Raw genomic sequence first — 21,874 nt, 5'->3', positions numbered from 1 at the left:
TCACTCCGTAACAAGAAAGGGTAGTGTTCCTAATGCTCAGCCGTCAATCCCACAGAGGGTCCAGCAATGCATTGAGCTAATCCACCAAAGGTACTTTTAATGTTATTTTAAGTCTCCCAGTTGAATGTCACATCAATTTCTTGAGTTACAATGTATGAAGAAAATGTTTTATGCATAGGGGATTCCGTGTGGGAATGTGGGTCATTTTCCCCTTGAGGGGAGTGCCGCTTTGTCAAACCCCTAGGGAGGATTTTGCTTAGCAGGCTCACCTCCCCAGCCTCAAAGAAGGTGGCTCCCCCTGAGAAGAAGGGATGAAACCTCTAGGTTTGTCTCAGTGGGTTATCCATAAAGAAGCCCTTAGACTTGTGGTGGATGCGGTATAATACGTGTGAGCCAAATGTGAGGTGCTAAGTGCCTTCTTTAAGATAAACGTTATGACAGACTCCTTATAAGTAAGTCTATGTTCTCAGATACACACTCAGCATTATCAAATAGCAAAATCACAGCATGGCCCCTGCAGTGAGAAACACGTTGATTCAAAAGTCAAAGGTCTAGAGGGCTAACAACATCCAAAAAACATGTCAGTACACCCTTCCCCAATAACTATTGACCCCTTGCCACTAAGTTATGCTGTTTTTACTCCTTGAAGAATATGATACTAGAAGAGAGACTGTGAATGAATGTGCAGCTGGATTAAAAAACTATCAGGAAACAGCACTATCAGCATAAGAATTGCCTAACAGGTTTATCAGCTATTATCGCAGCTGACTTCTAAAAGGCGTTGGTGTTAGGACAGTTTTTCTAAAGTCCAACTAAGGGCTTAGTAAAACCATTAAACTGAGGCAGTACAAGACTCCCCTCTTAGCATAAGGTTGTACCACCTGAGTTCAGGGGAGCGTAGCCGGAGCAGCCAGGGCTGTAGAATCAGTACAAAGAAATTGTAATGCAAATGGTCCAAAGACTACAGAAACACCATGTTTTGTAAAAAATACATGGTTTATTTAAATACAAGTAGGCCCAGATAAATCATGAGGGGGAATAAGTACTATCACAGATCATGTAAACGCTTTATAGAAAAACACAACACTATGCTTGAAGGTACACAGACCAAAGCATATAGCCTAATTTGGAACACTTAACAGGAGTTCTAGGAAAGTCAAACCAATAGTTACTTTTTAGATTACTTTCAGTAATATAAGGGTCGTAGACCCTAGCAGTTGTACCGTGACGCTCAGCAAGTAATCCCTTAGTAAACCAACTGGACGATATACTTTGTGAATAGTGGAACACTTATTCTAGGAACAGTAAAACACCTATAACTCTGATTCAGGATAACACAGTTATTCTAGGGGAGTTGGACCTTTGAGTGTAATATTCAATTACAGTTGCTTTTCAGTTCACAGACTAAGGGAAGCAATAACTCTAGCTTATTTTAGGATAACACAGTTATACTCAAGGTAAGTAAACCCTATACACTTTTTACAAGAGCTATAAGCAACTTAAAGGCAGGTATAAACTTGAGACTGTTTTTTTGCCTGTCTAAAACAGACCAGGGAAAGCAAAACCCAGTGTTAGACTTTATGAATGATTCAAGGCTATTTTAGGTAGGTAGAACATAATGCAGACTTATTCTGGACAGGCTAACAGCAAGTCACGGGAAGCAAGACCCAGTTGGTGAACTTACACACTAGTATTCTGGAACAAATAGTTAAGTGAAGCCAACAGCATTACTTTTGGGAAAGAGGCACAGCCAATTTACAGGTGTGTAAAATAACCTTACATTGACCTTCTATTAGAATGGCGAGACAGGAAAGAAAGATGTTGCATATACTTTTCAGAATGGCAGAACATTACTAAGTTAAGTAAAACAACTGTACATTTACTTTTCAGAATGGCAGAACATTTTGAAGGTAATTAATAACTTGTGTAACTGTTCACTCTCAGAGTTACAGTTACCAACCAACTTCTTTTGCAAGTAAGTAACTTTCAAACACTTACTCTTTTCTAGGCAAAAGGCCCAATCCTTAGAAGTATTTCCCTTATTCTTGGAGCATGAGTGTTCTAAGTGGCAGAAGGGGGGTCACTAGTCTCTAGTGTCCAACAGGCAGCTCAGGATAGGTTCTTAAGTAGCAAAAGACAGAGTTCCTATGGAAGACTGTTAGAACAAGAAGGTACTTTACATTTAGAGTTAGTTGAGGGTCCAGGGGCTTCAGAGAAGACACCCTAGGAGGGTTCCAGCAGGGGCGTGGGTGCACTGGATGAGAGGACTCCCAATCACAGAAACTACCCCAAAAAAACACAGGAATCACAAGAGACTTAATGTAAGTAAATACCCAAGCCAGCACAGTACCTCAGCACAGAAGAAGATTTTGCAGCACAGGAAGACTTCAGGATCTGCAGCCAAAAACCTGGTTGTTGAATTCCTTCATCAAGAAGACAGAAGACTGGACACTGGAAGGACTTTTGCAGCAAGGATCATGGGGAAGGGCTCTACGCCAGTGTCTGCAGGTGTCAGCAAGGTAAGCCATTAGTTTCCAGCTGTCAACCAGCAGCGACTACGAAGGTAGGAGTTAGGTTAGGTTAGGTTTCGTTAGAACCTCACTCTACACTGAAACCTGACCATATAGCAGACTCTTAAGCTTAGTTGTGTTTTCTCCTGTTTTTAAAATTGCATTGTGAAAGTATTTAAAATAAATTGCATTGTGAAACCTCGGCCTTTTCACCCATGATTCAGGACTCTCAAACTTAGGTGTGCTTTCTCCTGTTTTATAAAATTGCATTGTGAAAGGATTTAAAATTTAACTGTGTGACAATGTGTAACTACAACTGCATCTTGTATTTTATTTGTATTTTGCCTATGTTCCTTCACCTTACACTGTATTTTATACATTATATACATGTTCTTATCTGTAACCGAGCTGTGAGCTGTTTTATGCAATACACCCTGATACCTACGGGTCTGGTGCACAATAATAGTAATAAAACAAAACAAAAACAAACACTCTAACTATCACTCAGCTGTCAAACACTCCTCTGACATCTGCTGCCTCCTGGAGGAACTTGACCTCAAAGTCCTCGGTCTCACCGAGACATGGTTCACGGCCAGCTATGTCACAAGCTTTGAAACTCTCCTCCCTGATAGCTACAAGATCCTCTCTGTGCCCAGATCTAACTGTTCCAGAGGGGGTGTAGCCCTGATCTTCCCTGAGTCGATTCCCTCCTCTGTCATACCTACGCAGGCCTACTCCTCTTTCGAATGCCTCATCTGCAGGCTCTCTCTCTCTCCTGGCCAATCCTTTACTGTTTCTACCATCTATCAGCCACCTGGTCAGATCTCCTCCTTCCTCTCTGATTGGGTGGACTGCACCTATGCCCTCCTGGTCTCAACCACTCAACTCCTCCTTCTTGGAGACATCAACATCCACCTGGATGCTTCCTGTCCTTCCACTGGACTCTTTTGTGACCTTTGCGACTCTCTCTCACTCTCTATTCTCAACTCTGGCCTGACTCACTCTGCAGGGCACACTCTGGATGTTCTGATCTCCTCAGACAGATCCCCTTTTGACCGCTCTTACCCCTCCTCTCTCCTGGAGTCACCACTTCCTCGTATCCACCCATCTCATCCTCTCTACCCCTCAGGCCAAGCCAACCCCAGCACTGCCACCTACCTTCTCGGTTATCTGACCCATGAAGCATGCGTCAGTTCAGGCTTTCGCCACCACATTCTCCCCCCATACCCACTTAGCTGACTGACACCCTGATGCAGCCCTTTTCATGCTCCACTATGCTATATCTGATACTCTTGATGTTTTTGCCCCTGTCATGAGGATCCGCTTGAAGCCCAAAGCCAAGTGCAACTCTTGGTATGACTCAGACCTCGTCAACATTAAACGCAAGTGCAGGGTGGCTGAGAGGAAATTGAATGCTTCTGGCACATCCTCTGACAAACTGGCCTACTGCCTGCTCCAATTGCAATACCAGCTCTCTTTCCGCACCAAGCAGAGAGCCCACATCCAAGCCTGTGTCTCAGGAGCATCTAACAACGCAGCCAAACCCTTTCAAATATGCAAGGAGTTGGCCAATCCTGATACAGTCTTTACCTCTCCTGTCCCCTCCCAGGCCCTCTGCACGGCCCTGGCTTCTCATTTCATCTATAAAACTAAGGACATCCTGTCCTCTCTCTCTTCCTCTCCTCCCTCTACTCCCTGCTCTTTCTCTGGCCCTTCTTCGGCTACCTCTCCTCCCTCCTTCTCTGCCTTTCCCCTGATCTCCTCGGATGAGGTTTCTAGACAAGTCTGATCTAAGAAAGTCTTGTCAAAACAGGTTCACCCCTGTTCCTCCAAAACCATCAAGGATCACATTGACACCCTGGCTCCTACTCTGACTGATTTCTGCAACCAGTTGGCCATTGGAGTCTTCCCCTCCACCCTGAAGCACTCCCTTGTGCATCCTCTTCTTAAGAAACCATCTGCTGACAGTTCCTGCCCAGCTAACTATTGTCCAATCTCCATCACTACTTTCCTGGGCAAATACCTGGAAAAGCTGGCCATCTGCCAGGTTAATGTTCTCTATGACCATTAGTCTGGCTTCAGAGCTGCCAGAAGCATGGAAACTGCTCTCCTCAACATCCGTGAAGACCTGCTATCCAACCTTGACTCCAACACCCCCTGTGTCCTCATCTTACTTGATCTCTTCTCTGCCTTTGACACGGTCAACCATGCCATCCTGCTCAACCATCTCTGTGATAACCTGGGTATCACTGATCAGGCCCTGGCTTGGCTGACCTCCTTCCTCTCCGATCGACCCTGGTTTTCCTCGTGGCTGGATGCAGCTCTGAGGATTTGGCACATTTTTCAGGAGCACAGAAGAAGACAGAATATCACTGGTCTGATTCTCGTTGTTTGCAAGGTCCAGCACTCTGTTGAGGGGACTTTGCAGACTGGATTGGTGCCTCTGGAGATCCAGCAGGATGCTCCCGAAGTTTTCACAAGATTCGGAATTCGGAAGACCGTGCACCGCACAATGGCTCCAGGTCCGAGGATATTGGGGTATACGCAAGGTTGCAGCATGGCATGGGATGGCTCATAATGCAGGCCTTCTTGAGTCTAGTTGGTCTCACCAGACCCTCAGTTGGGGGTCGCCATTTTCGGAGTCCCCAGATCGATTGGAAGGAAGGGTTACAGCAGGCTCTGGTTACACAGCAGGCTTGCTGGTAGCTGGACATCGTTTCAGCTGCAAATTCTTCATCTTCCTCTTCGGCTTTGGTTCCAGTGGTCGACTACCTCTTCAGATTCCAGGATCTGACTTTTATGCAGGAACTCAGCCAATCAAACATCCATGCAACATTCAAACTTGGGAGGTTGGCAGTCCTTTCAGGACAGCCAGCCTTTCAGTTTGAACTGCATTCGCACAGTCAAGCTGGAAGACAAAGGGCTGCAGAGGTTTGGACTCCTCCCTCGCTTCCTGCCCTCACAGACACTCTGAGCCTGGGCAGGGAATCCAAAGGATTCCCGCTGAAGATAAAATTTACACTAAGGAATTTCCCACCCTGGATGTCAAGGGAAGGGACAAGAAAGGTCATGGAACACTAAAATGGTGAAAAAACAAAACAGGGGACATTTTGGTAAAATTAGCACCCATGGCTGTGCAAACAGCCCAAGGTAAAGGTGCACCAAATTAATAAAAACGTTCACTGCCACCAGCCATTAAAGATCAGTCTGTCCTTGTAACATAAATGTTATATTTAAAATGAGAAAGGGGATACCCAGTATCTTTCCAGCACTCCACATAAGTTGTCAAAAGTTATCCTCTTTGACTTTTGGCAATAAGTGCCTGTTGTTGCTGGGTTGCTCCAGGGGCTCCCCTTTTAACTTTTTCTGGCTAACGTTGTTAGATCTACAGTCCACAAGGGTAGAAAGGATCTTTGGATCCCTTTTACATTTTGTTGAGTGAGAATGGAAAAAAAGACCCTGCAGCGGAAGTTCTGCCTCTCAATTGTAGGGATAGAGGCGTGAGAGGAGCAGCAAGTAAGTCGGCCTTAGAGGTATGTATGGATGGTAGGGGGGGGTGGAGCGTGGGGGGATAGCGGGCGGGGCGTGATGTGTGATTATTTCGATAAGTTCATGTCGAATTCGTGATTTTCAAATTCGATGTTTTCATTTACAAAATAATCACGTACATCCCAGGGCTCCGGGAATCGGAGTGCGGGAGACCGCCAGGCAGTCCACAGCTCATAACAGGCTGTGTGCCTGTCTTCTGTGGCCTGAGGCGGGAGATGGCCTAAGATAGGGAATGGCCTGAGGCAGAGCAGTATACACAGCGGCAGAGGACTACAGCCATGAAAGTGGACAATGGCCTGATCCGTTTTGCAGGCCGCAGACCCATGGTTGACAGGGGCAGACACAGAGGACATCACTGGGTTGGTAAACCGTGGGCCTGGAGGTGCAATGCATTACCTCCTAGATGCTGGGGGTGGGGTGGGAGCCCCCAAGGTGCTCCGGGTGCTGCGAGGGGATCTCAGGCAGTGAGATCCTGCTGGGGCCTCTACATCCCTGGAACATCGCTGCACCTGGATCCTGCTGTTTATGACTGGAGGACTGGATTTGGAGGGCAGAGGGTGAGGTCAATGGCAGCCCAGTGCTCCTGAGATGGCCCTACCTTACTGCCAACCATAAAAACAGACTGTTGAAAGAGGGGACACCCCATTGTGAAGACTTTGATGCCTAGCAAATAGTCCCTTCGGGAGAGGAGGATCATCTTGCTCTGCAGTACTCCGGTGGATACACTACTGGCCCCACTTGACACATGATATAAAATCAGGCCTTAATAACCTGGCCAGCAGACCCATCGCCCACATAGCTGCCAGGCCTCACAAAACGGTCCTCTGCAATGACTAGGGGGACGGGCAAGAAGGAAGGTACAATGGACTGCTACACCAGCACTCAGGCTGGGGCCGGACAGTGGACTAACCATAACAGGATCTGGCCTCAATCCAGTGAGGAATTCAGAACGGTTTTGCCTCCATCAGTGTAAAACCTGATGATCTCTCAGATAATATAAGCTCAATTTGAACTAAATTGGAGAAGGCGAGTGGCTATCGAATGCAGGCTGAGAACAGGATTGGCTTGTTGGAAGACAAACTGACAGGAATAAATGTGACAGTCAAGAACATCAGCAAAGACCTGACAGCATTCAAGGCCAAATGCAATGATCTGGAATCAAGGTCCAGGCCAAACAATATACAAAACGTCAGGGTCGCTGAGAGCATATCAAAGGGGGAAATAGAGCCATTTGTCGAAGACATGCTGCAGACTATCCAAGGACACCCACAGTTCTCACCACAATTCCTAATTAAGCGAGCACACAGAACACTGAAGCCCATGCCCAGGACAAGAACAGATCCCTGGCACATAGCGAGACTCCTTAATTACAGTGACAGAGATTTGGTCCTAAGAGTGGCGTGAGAACGAGATGAGCTGGGCTAATGGGTCAAGCAGAGTGTTCGTATATCCTGACTTCTCTCCTGGAGTACAAATAGCTTGCAAGAAATTCGACAAGGACAAGAAATAATTGCGAGAGTGTCAGATCCCTTACTCTATGCTAATTGCAGCTAAACTCAGGATACAATATGGGGGCCAGCCCACTTCTTACTCTCACTGACGGTCGCAGTCACATTAATCGAAACTACAGTCCTCGGGAGCAGCAGAAACCTGCTGAGCCACTAACAGAATGAAGGCCAAGAACATCTGAACATGCTGAAGTTGTTGACTGAAGGATCGAGAGTTGAATGTGCATACGCAAAGGTGGCTGGCTGTGATGACATGTGTTCTTGTTATTGGGCCGGAGGAAAACAATCAACTCTTACCTGGCTGCTTACTGTTTGGTTTAGGTGTGCAGTTCATTACCACCCTAATGATTTTTCGACTTCTACTGTCAAGTTGGGTGGGACAGTTGGGCGGGGGGCTCAAGGGTGTTGTGGGTTTTTAGCCAAGAAAAAGGAAAGACACACACTAATGTTTATCGTGACAAATACGGAGAGGCTGCATAGATCCATACGGGCTAGGACATTGATTGATGAGTACTATGTTTAGTCCGGCAGGACCACTCTTGTTCCTCAGCTGGAACATACGGGGCATCAACAACCCAAGTAAAGCCAGGAAGCTGGTGGCCTACATTGACAGATACATCCCCAAAGTCCTAATTCTACAAGAAAGTCATGCAATCCATTTGGTTAATGAATAATTTGCTAGCCGGTGGGGGAAGAACAGATAATTCACCACATACTCCTCCCAATCAGGTGGAATGATGACCGTTATACATCACCCTATTCACTTCCGGCTTATCAAGGCCCTAGTAGACCCCTAGTAGACTCTCTGGGTAGCTATGTCCTTCCTTGAGGACTATTAGCAGGAGTAAAAACCCTGTTGGTGAATAGATATGGCCTTAATGTGGACAACCCCTCCTTCTACATAGAATTAGCACAAAATTGTGACTCTATAGACGGCTTTGCAATAATATGGGGCGGCAACCTTAATACTATAACTCAGCATGTATAAGGACTGTTCGACAGTGGGGTGTAGGATACATACAGCCTCCATGAGAGTTATAAGACAGACCATATCCACACTTTAACTAACCGGCACCTGAAGACACGCACACCTGACAGAATACTCCTTTTATTCTTTGGTCCATTACACTGTGACATAAATAGACTACTGGCTGGTATCAACATTGCTGATGCGATCCCTAAATAGTTGCATCATCCTGCCCCGCACCCACTCGGACCATTCCCTGATCCTTCTATCCCTCAGACTTGATTGGGAACAAATCCCATGGCCACAGTGGAAACTAACTGCGCCTCATTACTCGATCCCATATTTGTGTCGACCCTGGCAGATAACATAATTACATACTTAAAAATAAACACAGGCTCCTGTTTCTAGTTACTCAACCTTATGGGAATCTTTCAAGGGGTACAAACTGGGCATCGCTCTATCTTCGACAGGGGGATCCTGAAACAGATTAGAAAGGAGCTCGCCGTCACAGAAGCTTGAATACAGGTGTTATAGAATCAACATAGCATCTCTCTGAAAGATGAGCTCTTAGGTAAAATCAAATATGAATTGCTTGAATTTCAGGTACTGGCTGAACGTGGGATTTGCTATATGAGTAAGCCAGTGCTAGCTCTCAGACATGGAGATGCTGATCTACAAGCCGTACATTACCCCGCGTGGTCAAGATAGGCAGGTGGCAAGAAAGTGATACGGTATACCCGTATACTGATACGGGCATACCGATACCCGTATCGGTATCGGTATACCGATACGGGTAGCAGAGTCACAGATGCAACTGCCATTAATGATGCATTGACTCATCATTATAGTACCCTTTACACTTACGCAGATGCACACACGGGTCAGAATATAATCCAGTACCTGAATGGGATAGATCTCCCATTCCTGACACTGGACGAAGCTCCATCCTTAGATGCAGAGATTACTGTGGAAGAAATTGAGCACGCCATTGGTGATCTGGTGTCAGGGAAGGTCTCGGCATGGATGGGTTAATCGCTGAATTCTACAAAGAGTTTAAACAAATCTTGGGCCCACACCTGCTCACCGTTTGGGAGGATTCCACAGATATGGGTTTATTGTCACGCTAAGAGAAACGATCATAACTGTGCTACTCAAACCCAACAAAACACTAATAGAACTAGGTTTGTACAGGCCGTTATCACTCATTAATGTAGACACAAAGCTTTTTGCGAAAATGTTGGCCTCCAGGCTACCGTCACACATGAATAAGCTAGTCCACCCGGATCAGTCAGGGTCTGTCCCATCGCGATCCACAGCATACAACCTACAGAGGCTCTTCTGTATACAGTCACAAATGAACCCACAGGCATGGGCAGTCGCTGCAACACTGGATGCAGAAAAGGCATTTAATTCCGTCTCCTGCAACTATCTCTTTGCTATGCTATGGGCATTCCGCTCGGGCCCATATGTAGCCAGAATCCATACTAACGGCTGTATCTCACTTTCAATAAAATTGAATAGGGGTAAGGGACAGGGATGCCCCCATCTCCTCTCCTATTTGCATTATCCATAGAACCTCTGGCTGAGTTGATCTGATCGCATCATGAACATCGGGGCCAGCGAATGCTAGGTTCTCGTGGAGTAACATCACTGTATGCAGACAATATACTTTTGCATATCAGAGACCCAGACATAAATATGATGTAAATCTTGGAGGAAGTCCAGAACTCTTGTGGCCGTAGAACAGTTTTTACACTGTGTAGCTTGGTGAAGCAAGGGCGGACCCTAACTATACGTATATGACCCACCTGTGAGTCAGATTTGGGCTAGGAGATGATAGACGAATGTTGGAGGCAATGCTGTCAGCTAACGAAGGAAGTCTCCCTTAATGCCCGATTTCGGCTGATCCAATTTGAAATACTTTGGCTACATTACACGCCGGGAAGTATGGCACAAACATTCCCGAATGTAAGGGGAATGTACCAAGTGTCACAGCGAGTCAGCTGGATGTATGCAAATGTTTTGGGTTTGCCCCCAGGTCAATGCCTTCTGGTCAGCAATAGCAACCACACTATCTAAAATCACGGATATCCCGCCAACCCTAGCCCCAACCAAATATCTCCTGGTGAACATTGGCAAAGTATACATAACAACATGCAGATTCTTCATTTTGGCATGCCTGATTTCCATAAAATGCATACTTAAATAATGGAAATCAAGTAAATACCCTATGAGGGCTTGCAAGGCCTCACTTTTGCCAATGACGCAAGGAAGCGTTCATCAGTCTTACGTCGCTACACAGTGCCCAAAGGACATCTGGGAGGGGTTCCAACTGTATATGTGTAATGTAGATGAAACCTGAGACGTGATTCTCGCTGGCCTGTATGTATGTATGTATCAATGCAGTACATCAATTGGATTATTGTATACCTGTGTCTGTTAACAGGGCTCAGGTGTTCGATGTAACTTGATTGAAGGCCAGTTCTGAGGCCCACAATGTGGTCAATACTGTGGAAGAATTGTATGTTTGTCTCTTCTTTACTTTTTTTGCTTTGCCAACTAAAAAGAAAGTTTTTTTTTAAACGAAAGAAAGGAGGGTCTTCTAACACCCCCCTTCAATAAACGCCATTCCAAAAGCATAGTGTACACCTGTGCATCAGTATCCTGATCTGCAGACCCTGCTTTTGAGTGGCACAGAGCAGGTTTAGAGGTCACAGGTGCCCCGTTTGACAACTGCTTTGACAGCCAAGTCACTTTAATACAGAGGTTGCATTTGAGTCTACACCTCTGTTACAAAACCTTCATAATTATGATAAACTACCCACCATGTGGCACGATAATCTTAAAATATAAGCAATACTTATTTTGTTAAGTTGGTTGGTAGTTCACATAATTATTGAAGCCACTTTTCCCTGTGAGCCTGGCTTCAAAGAGCCAAGTCCATAACAAAGGCCTGCCTCAAATTAAGGGGTGCACTTCAGAGAGCCTTTGAAGCTGCAGTCTTGTAAAGTGGCAGAGTTAGCACAGTCTGGGAACACAAGTGGGCTTGTGGAAGGGTTCCTCAATCTTACTTTTCTGTGGTCCTTTCTCTCCTTCCTGTCCCCTCCACTTGCTGTGGAACAAGGCACTCTAGGTATGACTTTAGAAGGCAAGCAAAACTTGTCATAAAGACAAGGATTGGGCCCCTTAAAGCAGGCTTGCATTTCTCCAATCGTGTGTGGCATTTTGCCTATGAAAGAGTGAGTCTCCCACTTCTTTGATTGACTTTTGGACCTTCAAGAAATTAAGAAATAATTAATGTGGAGCACTTTTGGGAGACTTCCTCTTTCCAGAGCTCTCAGCATTGAGGTAAATGAGTGCTCCAATGAGAGGCTCACACTTCTCCATACCCACTCCAAGGCCACCTTGATGAAGACTCTTGCTGAGGACCAAGGCCTAACCTTCTGCTTGCAAACCTCCTTAGGCTGGGACAGGAGAGACTGAAAAGGACTTATCGTGTTCTGGAGACCCCTGCAGTGAGTCTCAGAGCATCATGAGAGCCAGAACAGCCAGGATCAGGTTTTTCATTGCCTCAACCCGATCAAACTGCAGTTGAACTGTATTCACCACGCTCAAACCAACGAGGCTGCTAGTGCTGCTTTTGGCACCCACTCGAACTTCAAACCACTGCTTTTTGCATCCATCTAACCAGCACACCGTTGCATCATACCATGTGTGAGAGAGGTGAAGACACATAGGAAAGAATAAGAGATTCACAAAACAAGGCCAGAAATAGTGAGAGTAGAGAGTAAGTGGCGAGATATTATAAGCGAGCCTAAAGGAATGATGTAGTGATATTGACCCATAGAGAAAGAGAGAAAAATAAATACAAAAGTGAGAAATTAAGTTTGTGCCTGCAAACAACATAGAGAAAGGATGACTAGACCAAATGAGAAAAATCAACAACAAAAAAGAAAATGGTGAGCAAGAACTTGAGGCACTCAGGGAGGAACAGTCCATAAGATATCCATAGGTGGACAAAAGAAATAGAGAAACCCAGTCAAGGGAGCAGGCAGGGAATGATAGACCGACAGAGTCACAGAGAATGAAAGATAATCCTAGAAAGTGAAAGTGTGAGAAGTATGCAAAGAAAGAAGACATGATTACAAGCGAGGAAACAAAAAAAGGAGAAAGAGACAGACATTTTTGGTGAAAGGGAGAGCATAAAAGACTCCCAGAAAAATAGTGATAAAGAAGTGACACAAAGAAAAATAGAGCATAACGAGCTCTGCTCCCTCTTCCTTCTCTGTGTTGGCAAAATACATGGCAATAACCTAGATAGGCGCCCTGCCCCCGTCACCCCACCCAACCCCCTAGCCTCATGCGGGGGACTCCATGCAATCCTCCGTCTTCTGCCATGCCACACCCCTCTTCTGTCCTGTGACTCTGCCCCAGTCTCTCCCTGCTGTGTACCCCTCTCAGCCACCTTTCCCCCCCTTACCTCTGATTTCACCCGCAGCTGGCTCCTTATCTTTTCGTTCTCCCACCACAGTTGCTGGGTATGGTGAAGCATGTTAGATTACACAAATATACTGTTTCCCGACAGGCTGTTTGCAAAAGGCAGCCTTTTGGGTAACTATTTGTGGCAAAAGTGGGGATACTCTTTTCTCTCACCAGTACATGAAATATATTCTACAAAAGATTACATTTTCACCCAGTTGCTCCATTTTCATTGACCTGGGAATTTACAATACCATACAAGGCTAATTTCTGATCAATCCCTGTTAGGTGGTGAGCTAGGACTTGCATTACCCGCCCACATATTCCTCGTGTGTAAACTGCCTTTGGGAACTCTTGGGTACACAACTCTTAGAGAGGGACTGTGGACAGACACAGTTGCCCTATTTAAAGAAGCTGAGGATTGTATCAAAATAAATAACTCTCTGTGGGAGGGCTTCAAAGTGGTGATGAGAGGCTACTGCCTTTGTTTACATCACAGCATCAGGAAGTGTGAACGTATCATTAAGTCTTTGGACAAATGTATAGATTGACATAAAATGGACATTGATCAACAGAGTAGATTAGCCTGGGTTGAGCATAAATGTTCATTTCTTATTTCACAATTACTAAACAGAAAAAAATAATCAAATAATTGAGACACTAGGTGTGAACTTGAACCTAATATCCGTGTCCCAAGCCATCTTTGTCACTTTCCTTCATTTCCCAACTTAAAATACCTTCTCCATGGGTCAAAATGTAAGCAATGAAAACCGAGCATAAAATGTCAGGATAGTCTTTTGTCAACAGTTCCAGCAATCCAAGGGTCCCCTTTCACAGTTCAGAAGATTTTGGCTTCCTCCCCGATACCTACACTCTCTTTGGTTCTTTATCTCAGAAACAAATATGCCATCCGACTGGCCTCATGATGATGTTATGACACAGCCACTTCCGATGCTTCCCGCAGGCTGCAGAGCTGTGGCTATCTCTGTGGTCAGTCATAGGAATGCAGGAGCCTTTCTTTCAGTTATTATGCAAGCATGCTGGGGTTTCTGTGCGAGTTTCCCCAAGAACAGTTTAAGATGGCACTATCATCTCCCTTTACTAGGATCCTGACGTCTACGTCTACCCTCGTTCTCTCCGCTCTACTCATCTTCTGTTTCTGGCCCTCTTTAATGCCACATCACACATATATGTTTCTCCTCCCACCTTGGGTTCAACCCTTTCTGATCAAGCTCTCCAGCCATCGCTGCTGTGGGCAATGGCTGCCCTCTCACACCTTTTGCTCTTTCTATCTGTAATGATTTTAAAAAAGACAGCAAGAAGAAATAAAATAAATAGGACATATAGAAAACTATTGTTAAGGCAGTTTTGTACAGCCCTTTGTTTGGGGATGTACAACCACTGATCGTAATGAGGCACAATCACACTTGAGAAGAAAGGGAAGCCAAACCTCTTTTAATAGCCAGGTAAATCTAGACGCTGTGACAAGGTACAACCCTAAGGTAGGGGTAGCAGGCCGAAACCAAGAGTCCACATATTTACCTCTAGAAAGTACACTACACTGATATACTGAACGATATATACTTTTATTATGTAACACATATAGATGTCTGTCAAGCCAAATAAGTACATAACTCACACTATTCAAGAATACACAGTATATTATAAAAACAGTAAACATCTTCTCACCCCAATACTTTTATGTGGGCCCACAATCCCAGATAGGCAACCAATATAAAATGACTAAAATAGATGAGGGGAGATAGAGCAAAAGAACCCAGCATCATGACAACGCAGGTAAATCTCCTGCCTGCACAAATTAGTACAGTGCCCTAAAGAAACAGCCCACCCAAAATATACATATTAGGTTCAAGACTCAGCAAGGGGTATGAAAAAGGGAACCAGACAGGAAGAATAGTCTAAAACTCTGTAAGGCCACTGAAGAGAGGGTTCCTGGAATACCTCTCCTCGCCCCAATGAATATGACAGTACGAAGAGTCAAAAACACACAAAGTCACTCACTATTCGGCCAGGCCCCAGGAGGACCAGTGACTGACACGTATGCAGAGAGATATTCTCTCAGACAGCCATTTAAACCTTACCCGGTGAATGTCTTTATGGATTCAGGTGCTTCAACATTGGTCATGGACCCAAATGCTTCGATGGATGACGTTGACTAATGCCGAGAAACCACTGTGCTGACGTCATTAGTGACAACACGACATAGCCAAGTTAGTCATGAAGAACTATCGCAACCATGCACAACGTAACACAACCACACACTCGTATACACAAAGAACATGCTTACACAATTCTGTAGATAGGGGATAGATACATATAAATACTGTTGAAAGCTTTTATTATTTTTCTCATTAGCCAAGTGCAGAAATGCTAAAAGCAAGACAACGAAGAGATGCAGAGCAAGCTTGCAGATGCTTATGGCAACTAATGCTATGGAACTGCGGGACCACATAAGAAGCCTGGCAGGACCAAATACGACTAACCTATAGGAAACATAGCACAATATAGATGTGTAGAAATCATAGTATGAGTATAGGGGACAGCTAGATCCTCAAACGGCCTCGAATGGAAAATCGGGCACGTACCTCTTGAGGCTCAGGGTGTACAAGCATCCCGTCGGGTAAGATTACACGAGCCCAACCGGTTCAGTCCAGGATAGAGATGACTAACGAATACCATTAACAATTTCCTTCTCTGCATACACCTCTCAAACTCCAAACCAAACACAACCACAAACCTCTAGCGCAGCAAACCGCACGAACTTCACTACACTGCAACAACAAAACAAAAAACACATAGACTCGCACATCAGCACACGACGACTACCGGCCGCATACACCCCAGGCCCAGCCGACGGAACCACCGGGCTGAGGCTGCCAACAGCACATCACTGCAATCTTGCACTTTTCCAGCCTCCACCCACTAACCCACCACCCCCCCCCTCTTTCAGAGCCGCCAGAGCGCCAGGGGACCACTCCGGTGGTGATAGTGCGCAGTACAAATGACCTTTAACATTAACATTAACATATAACGAGTATCACATAAGGCCACAAGCCGCAGGACGAGAGGCGAGGGAAAGAAGAACCAGGCTGCACAGAACAGGAAGGCCAGGGCTCGCAGCCAAAGTCAGAGACAAGCAGGCAGCACATTCCAAACTTAAAATGCCAAGGGCCTATCTGCAGAAAAAACTGGTCCTCGACTACGTGATGCGGCCGAGCTAGACAATGGTTATTCACCCGCAGTTCTCCGCACCACAGACAATAAGTGAAGAATGAACAAGTTAACAGCGTTGCAACATGGAGAGCACTCTAACAGGCAAAAGTGGTACTGCTAACAGATACGTTGGGAACACATAGTCACTCATCACCTTAAAGAGGTGCAGAGAGCGCTGAGGACAGAGCTGGGTCCCAGGCCTGGGGAGACCAATTCCAGCCAATCAGGGGACAGAAATCCAGGGGTGGATGGCAGAGGGCAAGGGCCAATGGTAATCCTGCGAACCTGCAACAATGTAATAGATAGTTTCTTGGGGAAGGGGCAGGGGAAGTGGCAGGCCAGCCACCTGACATGAGAGGGCCAATTAACTAAGATCCATAGGGGCAATCTATACTGTATACCACTCCGATCACCCAACCAGAAAGTGGGATAGGTTTTTCGGGGAAGGGCCCATGTTGTGACGACACTCTGCAACAAAAAGGCTTGACACAGGTTTGGGAGCAGTGACTCTGGAGATTTTTGAATGTCCTGTTTGATCCCTTTCAGTTTTTGTAATAAACGACAGTCTAACTTGCCCTTGCCTGAGTCCTCCGTTTGTTCTGGAAGAAGGGTTGTTGGGCCCTGGGATCTGATTTGGTAAGCTCATAGTAACAATACAAAGTATGCGTCTTACTATGTATTGTTTTATGTGATACATGTTTTTTAGAAAAAACAATCTCTGCACAGGAGGGGTCTACGTCATTAATAAGTGAGACTATGTTTTGTATGAAAAAGACATCAGTTCTTAGGATTGATTTTTTATTATGCGTGACTGTAAGCATTTGCATATATGAGCTATCCTTGGTCTTAAGCAAAAAGATACAGGAGGAGGGGGTAGTCTAAGATTTTTGTTTTGTTTAATAGAAGTAAATGAGACAAGACCAGTAGGCTATCTGCTTTCATGGCAAAACAAAGGTAAACTCTGTGTTACCACATAAGTGGGGATTCTGCAGCAAACAACCCCAGGGCGGACCAGAGAAGACCCAAATGAAAAGAGCTAGAGGTTGGACGAAGAACAAGAAGGCTAAGCAGAAATTGCAGCAGAGCAGGACGACCACCCCCAATGTAAGTAATTGGGAAAGGCAGTTGAGACTCGATTTCAAAGAACCTGAACCCCAGAACCCAGGACCCAGGACCCAGAGGCAAGTAATAACTGTGACAATTTTGGCTCCAGCATGACGAAATAACCAGGGCAAGTACAGGCTTCATCCTACGGGCACACTGGCTCCCAGTTAGTGAAAGAGTCCTCTTTAAAGCGCTTGCCCTCACAGATAAGTGTATCCACCATACTGCTCCACCCTACCTTTCCGAAAGAATTCCCCCCCACAGTCTCCAGAAGACCGACCAGAACACCATACGCAAACATGCTCATAATCCCCAGAGTTAAGGGGGGCCGAGCCGGAGGTGTTAGCTTCCCATACCTATCAGCTCTGCAATGGAACGCATTACCTCCACCCCTGCGAGGAGAAGTCTCCCACCTGGCATTCCGTAAAGCTGTAAAAACCCTGCTCTTCACTTATGTCCTGCCCAAAAATTTACTGACGGAAAACTGACCAATACTCAACACATGCTTAGGATTGTCAGAATGTATGTATCCTGTTGAATGTACTAGTATGCTCTGACACCCACTCATCACACATATGCCTGTATTCCTCTGTAACTCTGTAACTAAGCTTGCCACAAGTAACAGCACTGGGGTGCCTTTGGGCTGTATGTGCGCTATACAAATGTAAAAAATAAAATAAATAGGTGTGGTTTATAGGGATCCCGTGCAAAGGGACTTGAACCCTCGACTAATGACGCCCCAAATGTATGAAAGGAAGAATAAACTCTTTCCAAACAACAATCTTAAAGCCAGGAGCGAAGAATAAAACGAAGAAGACACTTTGAAGAGAAGGGAACCACTGAAGATGGATCCTGGTGGCTCAGTGGACAAAGAAGCATGGTAACCTAGTAGAAAATCATTTTAGCAAGGGGATAAAGGCTGAATGACCAGATGAAGTGGGCTATTGTCACAATATCCTTCCAGGCAGCAGCATGCAGCAACAAGGTGGGAGACCAGAGCAGTAAATGTCCCAGAAAACAGTTCCAGCATCCAAGGCTCAACCAAGTACACAAGGGGAGGCAGCAGGGGAATTCAGGAAAACCTGACTTGAACCCTCGGGAAAATAAAAACTCTGCCCGGGATATGCCCAAACCACTACACCCAGCCAGTATGGCCAGGTGAAGGTTAAAAACGTTCAAAATGGTGGAAATACTCCAACAGCAGGTTGAACGACCTTCTTCTTCCAAGTTCCAGAACAAGGTAGCCAAGAAAGATAGCAGGGAACAGGCAGAGCCTTAAGTACCACTGCAAAAAGGTGCTGGCCAAAGGCCAACCCATCAATCACTATAGGGGGCTGGAGTAAAAGTTCCAGATGACCATCCATGCAGGTTATTCTGTAAGATTATCACTCAGTGTAGACACCGCCCCGCAGGAAGTGAGAGGGAGTACCATGGGGGCTGCAATGTGAGGTCGCAAAAAAAGCCACATGGTCTGAACGGCCATTTTGAGCATACCTCGTAGTTGCCCCGAACAAAGGAAGCCCTAAAATACAAACTGGCAGAGAGCAGGATTTAATAAAAACACATTGGTCCCCCAATGGCTACCAAAAAGGTGCATTGGGATACCTAATGTGGTAAAATGGTTTGCACCCATGGTGAAGCCAAAATTAAAGTACAACTGCCACAATGCTTTCCCCTGAAAACAATTTAGGGTGATCTAATCATCCAATGGCAAACATGGGGTGCCTGAGAGGTACCCCTGAGACTAGGCGCCTCAGGGGCGACCAAATACCATATAACCTAAGAAGTCAAAAAGAATTGCTTTTGCAGGGGGACTTAGGGAGAAGTGCCTCTGGCTTCCAAAAATGTGTCAGTGATCCCAAAACAATAGGGGGGGGGGGAATTAAGGGGCCCTAGAAAGTGGACCCAGAATCACCCAAAATAACAATTCTGTCTTAACATCTATGAAAAAGGAAAGGGTATAGTATTAAAGTGTCCAAGGTGAAGCATAGTCAGACTTCAGTGTCGTCCATCAGGATCTGGGAGCAACTACAGTTCAGCCAACTGCAGGGTCATCACTGGCATCAGGAGAGACAGACATCCACCGTCAGGTCCTCCCGAAGAAAAATCCAGAGAACGGGAGAAAGTGGAGAGCGTGATCGCATAGTCCAAACGGTTTACAATCAATCGGGTCACAAATTCAACCGTTCACTCCTCGGCACAAGAATGTTCAACGAGGTGAGGGGTGTTGCCAGGCTATGGACGAGGATAGATCTTGTCTATGGCTAAAAATATATATCGGACCAAGACTTCCGTTTGCCCCTCTTTATTAGGTATTCATACACACCAAGAAAAATACCCCAAACGCCACTTTTATGCCAATTCAAAATAACATCCTTTACACGACGTATGTAAATCCTGATTTACTATGTTAAATAGAAGCCTGTAAGCAGCATCTTTGTCCCAAAGGTCTATTCATTTATGTTGGTCTTGCATGTTACTGGGGGCTTCCTGGGATATAGTGAAGTTCCAAATGGAAAGATTAACTAGTAGATCTGGTTTGCTGACTCCAGAAATGTGTTTGACAGCTGTTGCACACTATACCAAGAAACACAAACCATGCATACACAAATGCATACACTTTGTATGCTTGCTTGGTACAAGGGCCATAGATGCTCTCTCAAGTTTCTGGTTTATTTGATCGGATAAAGGAGATATATATATGTGTGTTACATAGAACATGAGGCGTTACAAGTTGGGATTAACCCTATGGAAGGGGGAGGTTTTGGGCAATGGGGTTTGCTCTTGAACTTGTTACTATTTTTGCCTGATACATACTCATGGTAAAGTGCTGTCCTCATACTGCATTGCATATGTCTACAGAAAATTATAGCGGATTCATGTCCAGTTCTGATGGCATCACACATGTGTGCTGGATTAATATGGCATCATGCATGTCTCTGCCTTTAACATTTAGCCTTAGGCCCATATCGCCTTATTGTTGACCGTCATTTTCAGCTCTTAGCAAACTGAACCTTGCATTTCTTTTTCTTTAGAATGCCCTTTTAATATTCTATTATTCTATAATGCATGACGTATATATTTTGAATATGTATTGCTGAAAGTATAGTTGCTAATAAAAAAAAAATGGTACAGGGCACAGGTGGCAGCAGAAAAGAGGCTAAAGCACAAGACGTTAGGCTATCAAAGGGAAGGGCAGGCTCCTCAAAACTTAAGAATGTGAGATCATCTTTCGAATGACATATAGTTTGTCAAACGCATAGCACACAAGCAGGGGTGGTGAGGGAGCAAGCCAACATCAACATTGAATAGGAATGGGATAGGTCGGGTGGTGGAACGAACAACCAGTGACAAGGGTGGGAGTGGGGGGGGGGGCAGAGGAGGAGGAGGGGGAGAGAGACAGACTGACTTACTATTGGTGCTACTCTCACAGGCATTTGTCAGAAGGGAGATACCTATTCACAGACTTAAGCCTGAAGATTAAACACCCTCTTTCAGCAATTTGGAGCCACAGAAGGAAACAGACTTGGGACAGGAGTGCACTCTTACCTGATTTGAAGGGTTTTGAGACAACGAACAGAGGAGTGTTATGGAAGCCTGCTGGACGTCTTCATTGTCAGAGTTCAGGAGAACTAGCAGCGGGGGCAGGACATTCATTTCAATGAGGTCAGTCGTAGTGTTCCCTGATAAAACACATTGTGGAGCACAGAAATTAGAGACCAGGCATTCAAAAAGCACACTTCAATTGGCCGAACAAATGACAACATCAAAGCAAATGCAGATACATTAGTTAAGTATGTGCCATACACTGAACAGCTAAGGGGATGGAAAACTAATTCTATCTAGCTATATATTTTTACAAAATCAATACCACCAATGAGGAGGTATGCTAATGCTGCACTGTGGTTGTTTTAACCTTGACAAATGACGACTACATGCCTCAAGAAAGAAAAGCTGATGCGCGCCCCCTCCTCCGTTCTCCAATAAAAATATTCATCCAAAAGCCCAGAAAAGAAATTGGTTGATCTGATCAGTGAACTGTGACTTTGTGTCCTATTACAATAATCCATACATAAATATCTACAAACTCATAATACTAAAAGCGCTCGAAAGTTCTACTTCATTTTACAAACATTGTAATTAAATAGAAGAATCAAACCAATAGCTAGTGGGGGCTACCACGAAGGTGACAGGGGTCAATGAGCAGGCCAAGACAGACTTACTTGCAGTTTAAATTACTTTCTTTTATTTCGGGAATAAATTACAGGATGGCTGAAATAAGAAATGTGAACTATGATCATAAACAACATTAAAGCAAATGAGTCTTTTAGTACCTTAGTGTCACAACTCGCCCGCCGTGGAGACTATACCCAAGATGGAGACTGGAAAGAAGGTAGAAGACGGACTCCTTCCCTGGAATCGCTATGCGCGTTCTAGTCTTTTGACTTTATATTCCCGGAAGTTGCTAACGCACTTGCGTTGCAACTTCCAGTGTTTGGAAAGTGTTTCCCAGCGCTCGTGTG

The 21,874-nt window shown here is 45.2% G+C and overlaps 1 protein-coding gene across 2 annotated transcripts in view; it reads right to left on the bottom strand.

Annotated features, from left to right (window-relative positions):
• The window catches only part of LOC138453690 (uncharacterized), a 724,495-nt gene that overhangs the window by 157,227 nt on the left and 545,394 nt on the right, over positions 1–21,874 (bottom strand). For both annotated transcript variants that reach the window (XM_069606759.1, XM_069606758.1), the window contains one exon: positions 20,901–21,034. In XM_069606759.1, coding sequence (XP_069462860.1) covers positions 20,901–21,034 — 134 coding nt within the window. The remainder of the gene's footprint in view (positions 1–20,900; positions 21,035–21,874) is intronic.

Source organism: Ambystoma mexicanum, chromosome 4p, assembly GCF_040938575.1.
Source record: "Ambystoma mexicanum isolate Mex_15411 chromosome 4p, UKY_AmexF1_1, whole genome shotgun sequence".
NCBI classification, from domain to species: Eukaryota; Metazoa; Chordata; class Amphibia; order Caudata; family Ambystomatidae; genus Ambystoma; species Ambystoma mexicanum.
This window is presented reverse-complemented; position numbering and strand designations above follow the sequence as displayed.